The 16203-nt window shown below is 45.3% G+C and overlaps 1 protein-coding gene across 1 annotated transcript in view; it reads right to left on the bottom strand.

Annotated features, from left to right (window-relative positions):
* Window positions 1-290: 290 nt before the first annotated feature.
* urm1 (ubiquitin related modifier 1) overlaps window positions 291-16203 on the bottom strand; it is a 35993-nt gene continuing 20080 nt past the window's right edge. Inside the window, exons 3-5 of the mRNA XM_067969500.1 lie at window positions 13393-13474; window positions 1822-1870; window positions 291-808 (exon numbers count right to left, since the gene is read on the bottom strand). Of these exons, the coding sequence (XP_067825601.1) occupies window positions 740-808; window positions 1822-1870; window positions 13393-13474 (200 nt within the window). The 3' untranslated portion in view covers window positions 291-739. The remainder of the gene's footprint in view (window positions 809-1821; window positions 1871-13392; window positions 13475-16203) is intronic.

A 16203-nucleotide genomic window follows, 5' to 3' on the forward strand; every position in this document is an offset into this window, starting at 1 on the left:
GGTTAAAAGTGGCCAGTTATATCACGCCGCAGATTTGGGCCCTCAAAAATCGTCCAACCGAACGGCAGGTGAAGAGAAGGCGAACCGTTTAAAGAATTTACATCCATCGGTATCTTTAATTAGACATCACCGCAAGTTGGGTTTCACCGTACGGTCGTTTCGTTTCCAGAGCTCTGCTAAGAATTTAGGTGTTTGGGGGACATGGGGGGGGGGGGGAAAGAGAGAGGAACGATAATAATAAAGCAGAAGTGGAAGGGCATTAAAGGATAAATGAAGTGCAGCTCCAAACATTAGATTCATGATTTAATATGAATTTACTACAAACATAAAAGAGAATGTACACAACAGAAAATAGTCTTTAAAAGGCATCCATTTCGTTGGATTTTAACGAGAGGAAAATTCACATCACTGTGGGTTGACTCGATTATGTTAAAACATGCAATTTTATTATCTACATCCATGCTTAATATGTCGGAATTACTTTTTTTTTGAAGTAGGGATTAAAGACTTTAAGGATCATAGAAGCTTATTTTATCTTGTAGCTCACAATCTACTTAAAAATAATTTTCTCCGTCTTGTCAGTAATCCTAATGTACTGCGGGTCAAACGATTTGTATATTACACGAAACGGATCCGGGTAACTATGAGCAGAGCACTTCTTCACTTTTGATACAAAAAACCCACGGTTAGATCTTGTTATAGATTATCTCTCGTCCTCTTTTTTAAAAAAAATGTTCCTTTAACCACCGTGTAAAGTTGATATAAACACAATGTTATCCCGGTCTCCCAGTGTGTAATCCAATTGGCCCTACCGAAAACAAAAAGATAGGGGAAAATACGAGTCAAACTGATAGTTATTGCATATAAACACAGTGCAAATTAATAATTCGTTCACCAATTTACAATAGGATTTTCTAATCTCAAAATATTCGTTACAATGCCCCACTCAGTTATCCCATAGTCTTGGCCTTGTGTCGATCTAGAATGGGATTTATCGCTTAATATGTCACTGGATTTTTTTTTTTCACCCTCATGTGAAGTTTGATAACACTTGTTTCCCCCTCTTGTTTTTCCTTTCAGCAGAATTTTGGTTGCAAGGATCAACTCCCAACTCAAATTGGACCCGAGCTTCCAAAGTTGGCACCTCCAGATTAGACGCACCTGAAATCGACACGTAGACCACGAGAAAGGGACTTTTAAAAATAAAATCCACTGCCACTCTCTCTCTTACCCCCCCCCCCCCCCCCAAAAAAAAAAAAAATCAACTATAATGCTATTCAATCCTAACTAACCAAGGTCGGATAGTGAGAGCAGCCATTTTCTACTTGGGAGTATAAAATGGAGGTATATTCCTTGCAATTATTTGCAAAAAAACCCCAAACAGTGCAGTTCATTAAAACAATAAAACTGTTTTCTAACTATCGTGAATCACTCATCTAGAATGGAGTAAAAATAATATTTTTAGAGTAAACTGCGTAATTTACATTTCTGTCCATGCAACAGCAACTAATAATTCCCGCGCCCATATCATTGTACTTTCATATAATGGGTACTTAGTGCAAATAGAAATGACCAGACCGAATACTTCACTAGCAAAATGCTTTTTTTTAAAAAAAAACATTTGCTGATCTAGATCAAAAAAAAATCCGTTTGGTTTGGTTTGGTTCTGAAATTGAACAAATGTCGGTTTTATCAGTAACGGGAGAGCTTTTTTTCCGCCTCTCAGTGAACAAGCGATTCTGTGGCTGTCTTAACTTTAAGGATCACCCCGTCCCTGATTTAAACAAATGAGTGGAGTGTTAGAGAAATGGCGATACCAACCATTAATTCCCAATCGGCATCGTTGACTAGAACCAGAATGCCAGGCCTCCTAGAAACACAAGGAAACAAACACCGGGGAGGTCAGTGATCAGGCAGGACTGATTCTCCATACATTTCAAAGGCTGTGATCCGATTCATCTTTAATTTAAAGACTGTGTAGCTGCATGCTCGCTCGGAATTTTCTGGGAAATTGACATAAACGCAGTGTATGAGTATATTGTCCGTGTGTAAACACAGACACAGTCGCTGAATTTATTGGTCAATTTCAGATGTTCAAAATAGCCAGTTGTGCTGGGTTAATTTCTGCACAAACAAACCTGACCATCAATCAACATATTTTTTGCAATTTAAAACTCAATTTAAAAAATGAAAATAACCTGGAGTATGTGCCCCTGTCCATTGGAGCACGGGCCTACAATATCTTAGCAAAATAAAGTGTAAATATAAAAATAAAGTAGTCTTATTCTATCCATTCTGTGCTGCAACTGGTACTTATTTTAACCGGGGCATCATCTTTAGAATTCATAAGCAAGGCCTGAGAGGGAATAAAAGTTTCATAATCCCTTTGCTGCTGAGTTTATTGAAATATATATTAAAGGGTCACTGTTTATATGGACAGACAGCCAGGCACAGGGGATAGAGGTGTAAAGGGCATTTCTGTAACATGAAGACGACAGCTCTCCACAATGGGGTGTTGCAGCTTCTCTTCCCCCCACTGGCAAGAACATCCAACTTTTTTTTTGTGTGGAAAAACTGTTCAGAAAGAAAACGTTAATGTTTGTGATTCCAAGAAATGTTCGGTGCTCTTGTAGGTTTATGTGCTGCATTTATATTTTGACACATTTGTACACTGACAAAGCCCGACACCAGAGACAGCACTGATAATATAAACATGGCGGAGGCTGTCTTAATGATCAACTAAGAGAAGAAAAAGAACTTGCTTTCAATGACCTCAGGACGTCCAGAAGCGCTTCACAGCTAACTTTTGAAATGTAGTCACTGTTGTAAAATAGGAAACGCGGTAGCCAATTTGTGCACAGTAAGGTCCCACAAATATTAGCCAGGACACCAGGGAGAACTCCCCTGCTCTTCTTCAAAATAGTGCCATGTGATCATTTACGTCCACCTGAGAAGGCAGATGGGGCCTCAGTTTAACGTCTCATCTGAAAGATGGCACCTCTGAAAGTGCAGCACTCCCTCAGTACTGTTCTGAAGTGCTAGCCTAGATTATGTGCTCAAATCTCTGGAGTGGGACATGAACCCACAACCTAGTGACTATCCGGTTTAGGGGGTGCAGGGGAGGGGAAGCTGAACGGAGTCTCTTTCGAGTCAAAGTGACCCAATGATGACGTACCTGCCAATGGAAAGTCACCCATAGTGGCAGACGAGGTGATCCAACATCTGAGCCAGGCAGGTCCACAGTACTCCACTGCTGACTGACCAGCCAGTCTGATTTACTAAGTGGTAGGTCTGTCACAAAGGGCTGGGATTCTTCCCCCTCAGCTCTGGATCAACCCTGTAAGCAAACGCTCTAATGGGTACTGTGGCCCTAAGGGAAGAAAGGCTTGCATTTATGTACCTCTGGGAAATGTCTCAGTGTCTCCCACTGGCTGGACAAGCAGCGGGAAGGGCTCCTCGCCTTTGCCAAACTGCACTCAAACTCTCTGGATGGGTAAACATGGCGTCTCCCACCTCTGGGAAGAGTGTATGCAATCTGCATGGGATAAACACAAATTCTACAGCTACTGACTTCTCATCAATAGGTTTAATAAATTTAGCATCAAAAGTTTAATTTGATAATTCTGTTGGATTTCCCCCTCCCCTTAATTAAAAAAAAATTCTCTTACTTCTTGCCAATATTCTCACCTCTTCTAGGTTTTGGTTCTCTGCCAGGTTACAGTTTCATGGGTGCCCTTCCCTACCTAACTCAAGTGGCCATTATTCATTGGTGAGCCTGAATACCCAAGAGCCTGTAGACTGTTCAACTGTACGAGGCATCATATCAGAGTCTCAGCTGGACCTCCACACATGTACTTTCCAGCAGGGCGTTACATGATGGCCATCAGGAGCAGTGTTGGATAGGAGATGACTCATGAGAAGGAAGGCCAAACAATAAGAATTTTATATGAATGAAGTAGGCAGAGAGAAAGAACTTCCATTCATATAGCACCTTTCAAAGCCTCAGGTTGCCCCTAAGGTGCTTCACTGCCAAGGAAGTATTTTTGAAGTGTAGTCACTGTTGTAAGTTAGGCAAACACAGCAGCCAAGTTGCGCACAGAAAGTTCCCACAAACAACAATGAGATAAAGGACCAGTTAATTTGTTTTTAGTGGTGTTGGTTGAGGAATAAATGTTGGCCAGGACACTTATATCCTGGGTCATGGCCTGAGAAAAAACTTTTGAAAGCTTTAATGGTACAAACACTTGGCTATCGCCTGCAGGGCATCAATTTGAAGTCTGAAGTTGTTTTGAAGCAAATGTTTTTGAGTTCTGTCCAATTACCTATTTTTCTCCCTTTGCCTCTTAAAAGATCTCCCAATGCCACACATCACATTCCAGCCAAGACAGCTGTCCCGTGACCTCTCCCAGAACGTTCTGCCTCAAAGACATGCCCGAGATTGGAGAGATGTGGGCATCGGCTTCCATCATACTATTCTGTGGCATAGTGTCAAATTTCCCTCCTTTATATAGTTGCAATAGGTACACTATTGACTCCAAAAATTAGCCATAATTCTTACGTCTTGTCTAAACTCAGTTCAGCGTGGTGTGTATAGTTCACCTTTCATAGCCCATGAATTTGACTAAATATATTTATGTTTAACTTTGATATTTTGCTCCACATTGACTTGACTTGCCGAATAGTGACTCTAGTCACTTGCTGCTTTTGACATCAGGCTCCTCTTGTGTGGGGTCAGAAAATAAAATCACAGCTGCAACTCATTATGTGGTTTTAGTCTCACTCGCAATTTTTGGAACTACCATTTTGTTGTTATGACTATTGCGGTTTTATTTTGTAAGTGACGGGATGAGAATGAATCTGAATTGCCAGAGAGGTTTGAGTGAAGAAACTGGACTAGTTGCATTAATCTCTTGATTGGTCCAGTTACAGTCACATCTCCCTGCCAGCCTCCTCTAACAGCGAATGGTGGGGGATGGATTCCAGGGTCAGCCGTCCTCTGGTACCTCCCCCACATGGTCATTCATGTGGTGGGTCAGCAGGCAATTCATCTATGTAGAGAATCACAGCTAATCCCAATTCTGTCTTCACCCAATGTCCACACCTAAGGACATCCCAGCTGGCATCAATGGTCAGCGATCACCCGGCTGATTTTCCATTCCCGAACCAAAGGGGAACTGAAGCCCAATTGTAGCCCCCCCCAACTGCCAACAACTCAGCATAGATCAGGATTCAGACCTTCTGGTCAATATGGCTGTGCTGCACTGGGAATTGCCTTTACCCATCAGGTTATACATGCACACTTTCCAGCGGAGAGTCATTGGACAACAATGGGGAGCAGGAACCCTGTCAGACCCAGGAATGATCAGGCCAACTACAGCATCCCCATTGGTGTTACAGCTTAGATCACCCAGAACAAGGCCCAAATCTGGGCTCTTCTCAGTATTTAACCCAATGAGTCATCAGCACAGCCCCTCTAGTTTTAAAATTTGGCTTCTTGCCTTTTTGTATTACATATATTTTTTTCCCCCTTCTCTTAGGTTCTCACTCCACAGAGTTATACAAAGAAAGACAGCCAGGCAATCTACTCTGAGGCTTGTTTGGAATAAGATGCATGGAAGATCCCTGGAGGGACTCTGGAATGATCCTGTTTTTGTATCTCTGTATGGGGAGCACAGAAGATTTTTTTTAAGGAGATGTTTTGAAATTAATGAGGGAAGAGACATCACATCAGACACTGATCCTGTTGTCACCCAATGTCTACAAACACACACACACACACACACACACACACAGAAGTCACTGAATAGCAATCAGGAATGGGAACCATGAACCATTTTCCTGTCTCTAGCCCAGGAACAGTGAGACCAATTGCAAAATCCCGACCACAACCCCAGCCCGAGCGGAGGTCAGCTTAGACCTGGGATCAAATCTGGCCCCTTCCAAGTCTATATGGAACATAGAAACAGGAGCAGACCATTCAGCCCCTTGATCCTGATCCACCATTCAATTAGATCATGGCTGATCTGCATCTTAACTCCATCGACCTGCCTTAGTTCCGTAACCCTGAATACCCTCGGCTCAGTGCATTCACCAATTGAACCATGGGGCACATCACAAAATTTTTTGTTCTGTTGTAAAACATTCCAAATTATCTTTAAAAATAAATTTTTACAACGATATACATAACCTTCTGTTGATTCTTTTTGAATAGTTGTTGTGCTTTTCTGAAGAACTTTGTCAGTTACATTGTGCTTTACTGGTTCAAGCATGCTGTTGGTGAGGTTTGGTGTATGGGTTCACCCTGTGAGGAGAAACTATACTGTAATGTGATGCACCGCGTTCCATCAGGTGTAGAACTTGCGGAAAAATTTCTATTGATTACTTCACAATTGTCTTCTCCACAAGTGTTGCCTCCTTGCTAGTTCCACCAGATACACCCCCGCCCAAAAGGTCACGCGTCATGTGCGACCCCAGACGGTGAGTTTTGTCCAGTTATTCTATTATGGGGGGGGGGAAATCACCATTAAACCGAATCTTGTTCCCACCCGACATATAAGACCACAAACTTTCCAGTCGGGACAGCAATCGGGTGCGGGAGCCCTGGCTGATTCATTCCCCTCCTTAGTTTCGGTATTTTAGCACCCCATCACAGTCCCGAGCTGGCCTTAGCTAACTCAGCCGAGGCCTAGAACGAACCAGGGCATTTCCCGATCTGCATGGCTCAGTTCCATACTGGACAGGTGCATTTAGCAACTTAGCCACCAGCAGACCTCACGTCCCATCTCCCCCAAGCATTCCATGTTTAATTCTTATTCATCTATTTAGCACTCAGTAATACAAGATTTCACTTTATAAAAACAAATTTTATGTATGTCACTCCAGTGGGTCTGTCCCAGTCACCGCTGTGGGAAATTGGACTGCCCGTTAATGGAGAGTTTTTAAAAAATGAAAAAAGTTAAGAAAATTTCCCCAGCACTCTTCTTCTCCACTTGGCACAAACTCCTTCAAACCCCCACCCACATCCTATCCTGTACTCTCTACCCACTTCCTATCCTGTACTAACTCCCACCCACATCCTATCCTGTACTCTCTACCCACTTCCTATCCTGTACTAAGTTCCATCCACATCCTATCCTGTGCTGTCCCACCCACATCTTATCCCGCACTCTGTCCCATCCGCATCCTAACCCATACTAACTCCCACCCACATCCTATCCTGTACAAAGTCCCACTCACATCCAATCCTGTATTAAGTCCTATTCACCTATTACCTCTCTTCACCCACTTCCACTGACTCGTCATCCCCTATACATTGATTTCACAAGATTACAATTATGGCCCATCTTAGTTCATCCATCTAAAGACTCTAAAGTCCCCCCACTGCAGCATCCAATTGGTTGTAATAAGCCTTGTAATTTTGTCTCCACCACTCTATGCAGCAGTCCATTCCACACACTCATCGCTCTGTGTGTGAAGAACAACTTCCTGATATCAGTCATAAATTTGCCTTTCACGTGTTTGAACCAGCGCCCCCTTGTCATACTCTCGAACTCTACGTTAATTTTTAGAATTTACTATCTTATATCCCTCTGTAAGATGGACACCTCCTTTACAGGCTAAAAAGCCACAAGTTCCTCCAATCTTACCTCGTAACTCAAAGCCCTAACACTTGAGATGAACCTTGTGGCTCTTCTCTGCACAGCCTCCAGCACTCGAATGTCTCCCCCGTGTCTTGGTGACCAGAACTGGGTGCAGCGCCCAAGGTGTGGTCTGACCAGAGCACTGTATAGTTTGATCATGAATTCCTCTGATTTATAATCCTTGCGCTCATTTACAAATCCCTACATGGCCTTGCCCCTCCCTACCTCAACAATCCCTGTCGACCCTAAGTTTCAGCTTGCATCTTCCATTTCTGTGTCTGTGGACTATACAACCCCCCCCTCCGCCACCCTTTTGCACCCATCAGTGGCAGAGTCTTCAGCCATCACACCCCTGCACTCTGGAACTCTCCTTAAACCCCTCTGCCTTGCTCCACCTCTCCCCACCTTCCGAAGTCTCTTCAGTAACCTAGCTCTGTATAACCACAAATAAAAATAGCATTAGACCCAGAGAAGTGTTCAATGGGTAAGTAATGAATGACAGCACTTACCCGTGGAGTCACCTTCCCCTTTAATTCATTATACAGTCACCGCTTATAATCACTAAATCTCACACAAGTGAGCTGGGAGCAGTTGCTTGGCAGTGCGCACAAACAGAGGAGAAGCATGTTAAAGTGACACTTGGAAATGCTATCAGAGCTATTAATTTAAAGCGTGTCTACAAAGGGAAAGCATCAGTACATCAGTTAATGATCAGAGCTGGAGGAAAGCTGTTTGATCTCCAGCACACTTTAATTGTCTCCTCAAAAATAGGAGTGGTGCACACTTCAAGCCATTCGGTGTGCCCTGAATTTTAAAGCAAATCCTGAGGGCCAGACGGAAGCTGAAAGCTGCTGCAGCGCATCATGCATTGTGACATCCGTGAAGTTCACCAAGATTTTGAGAGTTTTCAATGTGGCAAATACGCATTTAAAAGAAACAGGTCAAATGATTAGCAATTTTTCTTCTTTCCTCTCATCAAACTGCTGACTCATTCTGGGTTGCAGGTCCAATGGGGGGGGGGCTACAACCCTTCCAGTACCTATCCCGTGGTCATTGTCATCTGTGAGCCTGGACAGCGAGTCCCGGCAGGCTGTTCCTCCACAGAAGGCATCACAGCCAAGCCTGATCTGGCCCGCCCGACATTCACACAAAAACCCGAGCACAAAAAATGCAGGCTGACACTCCAGTGCAGAACTGAGGGAGCGCTGCACTGTCGGAGGTGCCTCCTTTCAGATAAGATGTTAAACCGAGGCCCTGTTTACCCTCTCAGGTGGATGTAAAAGATCCCATGGCAAAATTCGAAGAGCAGGCGAGCCCTGGCCAATATTTATCCCTCAACCAAGAGATTATCTGATCATTATCACATTGCTGTTTGTGGGATCTTGCTGTGTGCAAATTGGCTGCTGCATTTTCTACATTACAACAGTGACTACAATTCAAAAAGTACTTCATTGGCTGTAAAGCGCTTTGGAACGTCCGGAGGTTGTGAAAGGCGCTATATAAATGCAAGTTCTTTCTTTCATATAGGCACTTTGTGGTAAAGGTCACTTGATGGCGATCAAGACCATATGATTAGTCTTGCTCCCTAACCTGGGCCGCATAGGCCAAATGAAGCCTTCCCTAACTGAGATCGGCTAACTCAGCCGAAGCCAGGGATCACACCGGCACAGGCACGATGCGCCAACTGGCCTCAATCTGTGCTGTACGATTCTATGAAATCTGGGACCTTCTTGGTGTGTATGACTCGGGAGCTACACTGAACACTGCACCAATCGCAGGAGGGAGCGGGAGGATGGAGGGACCTGGGAGTAACGATTTCGAGCACTTTCTAGCCTTATAGTGGGTGCGTAGAGTCTTTATCACTTACGATGGCAGAGATGATACCTTTAGGGGACAAGCTGTCGCCAGAATACAGCATGAACATTACAGGTTAAAAGTTCATTTCAGTCTAATTAAGAGGCACCCACACACAAATAAATATTTGGCATGAAGGGGCCTATAACTGAAGCTGGATTTCTAACAAGTCACCGCCAAATTTTATAACAAATAACAAGTTAAGATACTTAGAAAATAATGAGAATCATTAAATATTCATGGCACACAGCTGCCCCTTGCTACCAGACCTCGGAGACTGCGTGTCACCAGATCTGATATAACACAAATCGTTTACGACTCCCTCACTAAGAGAGAACCTCATATAACACTCCCTTCTAACAGTGCTGATCACTACAGTGCTCTCTGATAAACTCTGGTCCTGGTTATAAATATCCAGGGTTTATTGTTTCCTCAGCAAGGCAGAAGCTACGTAAAAGTATCCTCTGCAGAAGATAGGTTTTCAAATCAGGGTCCACAGACCCTACGGATTCCATGAGGCAATTACGAGGGGTCCCAATGGTTAAAAGACCTGTGTCCATCAGTCTTCAAATTTCTGTATATGTTGATTTACTACTTTGCCATAGATCATTATAAATATTGTCTGCAATGATGGCACGATTTTCCCTTTGGGTAGCTGACACTGCCTTTTGGAGGATAGGATGGGGGGGCCTGGTCTGTGTTACTGCTTGCAGGGGGTCTCCAGGAGCACCTCGATATCTGCATGGGGGTCTCCGGGAGCGCCTCGATATCTGCAGGGAGTCTCCGGGAGCGCCTCGATATCTGCAGGGGGTCTCCAGGAGCACCTCGATATCTGCATGGGGGTCTCCGGGAGCGCCTCGATATCTGCAGGGAGTCTCCGGGAGCGCCTCGATATCTGCATGGGGGTCTCCGGGAGCGCTCGATATCTGCATGAGGGTCTCTGGGAGCGCCTCGATATCTGCATGGGGGTCTCCGGGAGCGCCTCGATATCTGCATGGGGGTCTCCGGGAGCGCTCGATATCTGCATGAGGGTCTCCGGGAGCGCCTCGATATCTGCAGGGAGTCTCCGGGAGCGCCTCGATATCTGCATGGGGGTCTCCGGGAGCGCTCGATATCTGCATGAGGGTCTCCGGGAGCGCCTCGATATCTGCATGGGGGTCTCCGGGAGCGCCTCGATATCTGCATGGGGGTCTCCGGGAGCGCTCGATATCTGCATGGGGGTCTCCGGGAGCGCCTCGACATCTGCATGGGGGTCTCCGGGAGCGCCTCGACATCTGCAGGGGGGTCTCCGGGAGCGCCTCGACATCTGCAGGGGGGTCTCCGGGAGCGCCTCGACATCTGCAGGGGGGTCTCCGGGAGCGCCTCGACATCTGCAGGGGGGTCTCCGGGAGCGCCTCGACATCTGCAGGGGGGTCTCCGGGAGCGCCTCGACATCTGCAGGGGGGTCTCCGGGAGCGCCTCGACATCTGCAGGGGGGTCTCCGGGAGCACCTCGACATCTGCAGGGGGGTCTCCGGGAGCACCTCGACATCTGCAGGGGGGTCTCCGGGAGCACCTTGACATCTGCAGGGGGGTCTCCGGGAGCACCTCGACATCTGCAGGGGGGTCTCCGGGAGCGCCTCGACATCTGCAGGGGGGTCTCCGGGAGCGCCTCGACATCTGCAGGGGGGTCTCCGGGAGTGCATTAATATTTGCAGGGGATCCCTCAAACAAAAAACTTTGAAAACCACCACTGGAGAGCACAGCAATCACGAACACTCAACTGGTCAGAATTTCCCCTTTTCCCCTCCCCAGGTCCAAACCAAGACATGGTTCTGAATGGAGGCTTGCAGATGTCTTGCATTCTGGTGCTTGCTTTTTTTTTTAAAACCACCCAGGGATGGTGCTCAAGTTTCCAGCAAGACTGCCGAGCAAATCCACAGGAAACGGTGACTCAGAATATTCCAGAAACCGTGTGAATCAGAATGGTGTCACTGATGAGTGTCAACAAGCACTGGCCCAGAATTCCAATTCAGTCCTTCTTCACAAAGCACTGATCTTGTTCACCCACAGCTGCACCCTGTGAAACACTGCACAGTTTAAAAGCTGCTCCCAAGCCATGTATTCCTTTATGGATAAATGCAACAAAAACCATTGCAAATTGCAACTACACCCTGCTACGCACTCCTTAATAAAACCCAGAGAATGAGAATGTATAGGTGGGGGGTGGAAATCACCTATCTGCCCTCCTCGCTTAAAAGGTGCTGACTCATGCTAGGCTATGGTCACACCAGCAACAATTGCCCTCTTGTATCTTGCAATGGAGGCAATGCATATATCTCGAACCTCCTCCAGCGCTACAACCCCCCAAGATCTCTGCGCTCCTCCAATTCTTGCCTCTTGCGCATCTCCGATTTTAATCGCTCCACCATTGGTGGCCGTGCCTTCAGCTGCCTAGGCCCTAAGCTCTGGAATTCCCTCCCTCGACCTCTCCGCCGCTCTCCTCCTTTACTCCGTACTCAGCCAAATAAACTGGGGGTCCTAAGTTCCATCACTGGCCTGTACTGTTAGCTGATGCCAGCACTGTAATTAGCCTCAGTGTCCCTGGGCTTGGGGAGGAGGGAATCAGCCAGCGTCCCTACTGCTGGAAAGCAAGACCTATGCAGATACTGGGCAGATTGGGGATTGGGCTCAGGTGCAGGCCAGCCTTTAAAACTCAAAATTCTTTTGAAGAAGAATCCGCACCCAAAAGGTTAACTGGTCTGTTCTCTCCAAAGACGCTGACTGACCTGCTGAGTGCCTCCAGCATTGTCAGGACATTTTTCCACGTTCAAGGCACCAAGGTTGTTGTCGTTTTCTGTTTTTTTTTTGCTTCAGATTTCCAGCACCTGCAGTACTTTGGCTTTTAGTTGAAAAGAGGGGATGCGAGAACGTTTTTTTAATTTAAGGTGGAGAGAAGAGCAGAGAGAGAGATGGAGAGGGAGTTCCAGAGAGCAAGGCTGAAGACTCTGCTGCCAGTGGTGGAGTGAAGTGGAGGGGGGTGGGGTGGAAAAAAAGAGATGCACAAGAGGGAGGAGGAGGGGAATATAAAGCTAGAGGAGTCTGCAGAGTTATTGTGGGGTGAAGCAATGAAGGGATTTAAAGACAAGGATGAGGATTTTAAATTCAATGCACTGGGGGGTCGGGGTGCCAATGTAGCTCAGTGAGAATAGGGGCAATGGGCTGAGAAGGGCAAATCTCAGCAGACATGTTAAAAAGCAAAATCCAGGTGCCAATCGGTCCATTCAAAAACTATAATATGCAGCAGCTGATGGTAGATGCTGGAAGTATTCCATGCAAACGACCTCCCCAGCCCCAATCTGTTATCAGCCCAGTGAATCCGACTCATTTCCAATTGGAGTCTGTCTTCCAGGCTCGGCAAAGAAATCCTTCAAATCAAGCTTATTCAAATTTTTTCCGTGCCACTTTTCTCTCTTCTCCTGAAGGTGGCAAATGCTCGATGGGGTACAGGACCCCTAGGCTCTGGATGACCTCTAGTACCCTATCCAAACGGTGATTCTTTGCACCCTTGAACAGCAAATATCTGCAGGCTATACAACCGAGGTGGGGACTCTACCATCAACCTCAATCCTGTCTTCACCTGATGTCAATGCATCGACATTTCCAGCAGAGGTCGCTGGATCGCCCACCGAGATTGGGAACTCTAGACGATTGACGCTTCCCCAATTCACGGCTTATGAGGCCAATTGTAGCGCACCCAACCCTGCCTTGGCTGATGTCAGCTAACTGAGCCAAGGCAAGGGCTCAGCCTAGTCCACGTGGCTCGGTTACTCACTGGGGCGGGTGCGCGTGCGTGTCTGTGTACACGTACACCACGCGGGTATGTACACTAAAGAACCGGGAGCTGAATTTGTACTTACACAGTGTCGCCTTGTATGAAAAGTTCTGGCCGCTCTTTGAGCAAGTTGGTTTTGATCCACACCAGAAGCTGCCGAATATCCCCTAAATTAAACAAAACAGAATGGGGGAGTTAGTAGTAAGAATCAGCCAGTAACACTGACTGAGCGTCAATATGGTCACAAGTAACCTTCTCGGGGAGAAGCAATGCCACATAGGCCTTTAGGAATTTGAGCAGTCTTATCACGAGGCTTATTTGGTGCCCGTATATCACAGGAAAATTACAATGAACCCAACACATTTATTGTACAATACTCTTAACTCATAAGCTCAAATTGCTCCCGCCATTAGTGATGGACTTGTAACTACCAATACTTCATCCTAGTGTTATATAGTTTAAAATTGGAAGATCAACAATTGTATTTAAAGGAAGTTTTAAAGGAAGTAGGTGAGCACATTGCGGATGCCCTAACTATAATCTTTCAAAGTTCTCTAGATTCAGGAACTGTCCCTCTAGATTGGAAAATTGCACGTCACTCTGCTTTTTAAGAAAGGAGAGAGAGGGAAACCGGGAAATTATAGACCAGTTAGCCTAATATCTGTTGTGGGGAAAATGCTGGAGTCTATAATTAAGGATAGGGTGACTGAACACCTCGAGAATTTTCAGTTAATCAGAGAGCATCAGCATGGATTTGTGAAAGGTAGGTCGTGCCTGACAAACCTGATTGAATTTTTTGAAGAGGTGACTAAAGTAGTGGACAGGGGAATGTCAATGGATGTTATTTATATGGACTTCCAGAAGGCATTTGATAAGGTCCCACATAAGAGACTGTTAGCTAAGATAGAAGCCCATGGAATTGAGGGAAAAGTACGGACTTGGTTAGGAAGTTGGCTGAGCGAAAGGCGACAGAGAGTAGGGATAATGGGTAAGGTACTCACATTGGCAGGATGTGACGAGTGGAGTCCCGCAGGGATCTGTCTTGGGGCCTCAATTATTCACAATATTTATTAACGACTTAGATGAAGGCATAGAAAGTTTCATATCCAAGTTTGCCGATGACACAAAGATTGGTGGCATTGTAAGCAGTGTAGATGAAAACATAAAATTACAAAGTGATATTGATAGATTCGGTGAATGGGCAAAACTGTGGCAAATGGGATTCAATGTAGACAAATGTGAGGTCATCCACTTTGGATCAAAAAAGGATAGAACAGGGTACTTTCTAAATGGTAAAAAGTTAAAAACAGTGGATGTCCAAAGGGACTTAGGGGTTCAGGTACATAGATCATTGAAGTGTCATGAACAGGTGCAGAAAATAATCAAGAAGGCTAATGGAATGCTGGCCTTTATATCTAGAGGACTAGAGTACAAGGGGGCAGAAGTTATGCTACAGCTATACAAAACCCTGGTTAGACCGCAGCTGGAGTACTGTGAGCAGTTCTGGGCACTGCACCTTCGGAAGGGCATATTGGCCTTGGAGGGAGTGCAGTGTAGGTTTACTAGAATGATACCCGGACTTCAAGGGTTAAGTTACGAGGAGAGATTACACAAATTGGGGTTGTATTCTCTGGAGTTTTGAAGGTTAAGGGGTGATCTGATCGAAGTTTATAAGATATTAAGGGGAACAGATAGGGTGGATAGAGAGAAACTATTTCCACTGGTTGGGGATTTCAGGAGTAGGGGGCACAGTCTAAAAATTAGAGCCAGACCTTTCAGGAGTGAGATTAGAAAACATTTCTACACACAAAGGGTGGTAGAAGTTTGGAACTCTTCCGCAAACGGCAATTGATACTAGCTCAATTGCTAAATTTAAATCTGAGATAGATAGCTTTTGGGCAACCAAAGGTATTAAGGGATATGGGCCAAAGGCAGGTATATGGAGTTAAATCACAGATCAGCCATGATCTTATCAAATGGTGGAGCAGGCACGAGGGGCTGAATGGCCTACTCATGTTCCTATGTATTACTGGGTGTCTTTCACAATTTGAATGTACACAACATGAAAAGTTCACTATTTCACTACTGAAATCCAAGTGTGAGCACTGGTGGAACGGTGCGATTACAGGGTGACAAGCTTGCAGACGCAGTTTCCATTATAAAAGTGGACAAGACTTTCTAATAGAAAAACTTGACAGGAAGTGCACGCAAACGCAAGATTTCATAACATATTACAGATAATAAAACACAGTCACAAGCCATTGGATCCCAAACAGACCTACGGGAACTGAGAATGCAGTGATCAAAGGGGAACTCCATTGGTTTTGGAAGAGATGTCACAGGGCCACAACTGAAAGAAACATTTATCATTGTGAAAAGAAAATCATAATTTATGGAGATGGAAATAGTGTAAGCTTATTAGAACAGCACATTTATTAATGGGCAAAACGAACAGGCACTTAGCCTCAAACAGTTGACTGGAATCTCTACTGAAAGTCATTTTGTAGGACTCACAGTGAATATTCAAGTAATCTTACTGGGTTCCCCCCCCCCCCAGCTCTTAATTAGGTATTTATTCATTCAAACATTTCACTGGGGAAAACCCATGGAAGGGATAGGGTGGTGAAGAATGCACAAGTTCAATTAAATATCACATGAACAAAATATCAGATGGAAAACACAGAGTGCTTAAACAGAAGGTCAGAATATCACCAAAAAACATTAATCCTGAATGAGAAAAAGCCCTGCAGTAAGTCAGGCTCAGCGTTGCTTTTCTGACCAGTCACGTTAGTTTGGTAAATGATCACTTTAGTTTGTTTTGACAATGGTAAATGAGCAGAGGGATGAGAATCGAGAGTACCAGCACCACTGCCAGATGTGACAGACCAAACCTGCA

This window comes from Heptranchias perlo, chromosome 31, assembly GCF_035084215.1.
Source record: "Heptranchias perlo isolate sHepPer1 chromosome 31, sHepPer1.hap1, whole genome shotgun sequence".
Lineage (NCBI taxonomy): Eukaryota > Metazoa > Chordata > Chondrichthyes > Hexanchiformes > Hexanchidae > Heptranchias > Heptranchias perlo.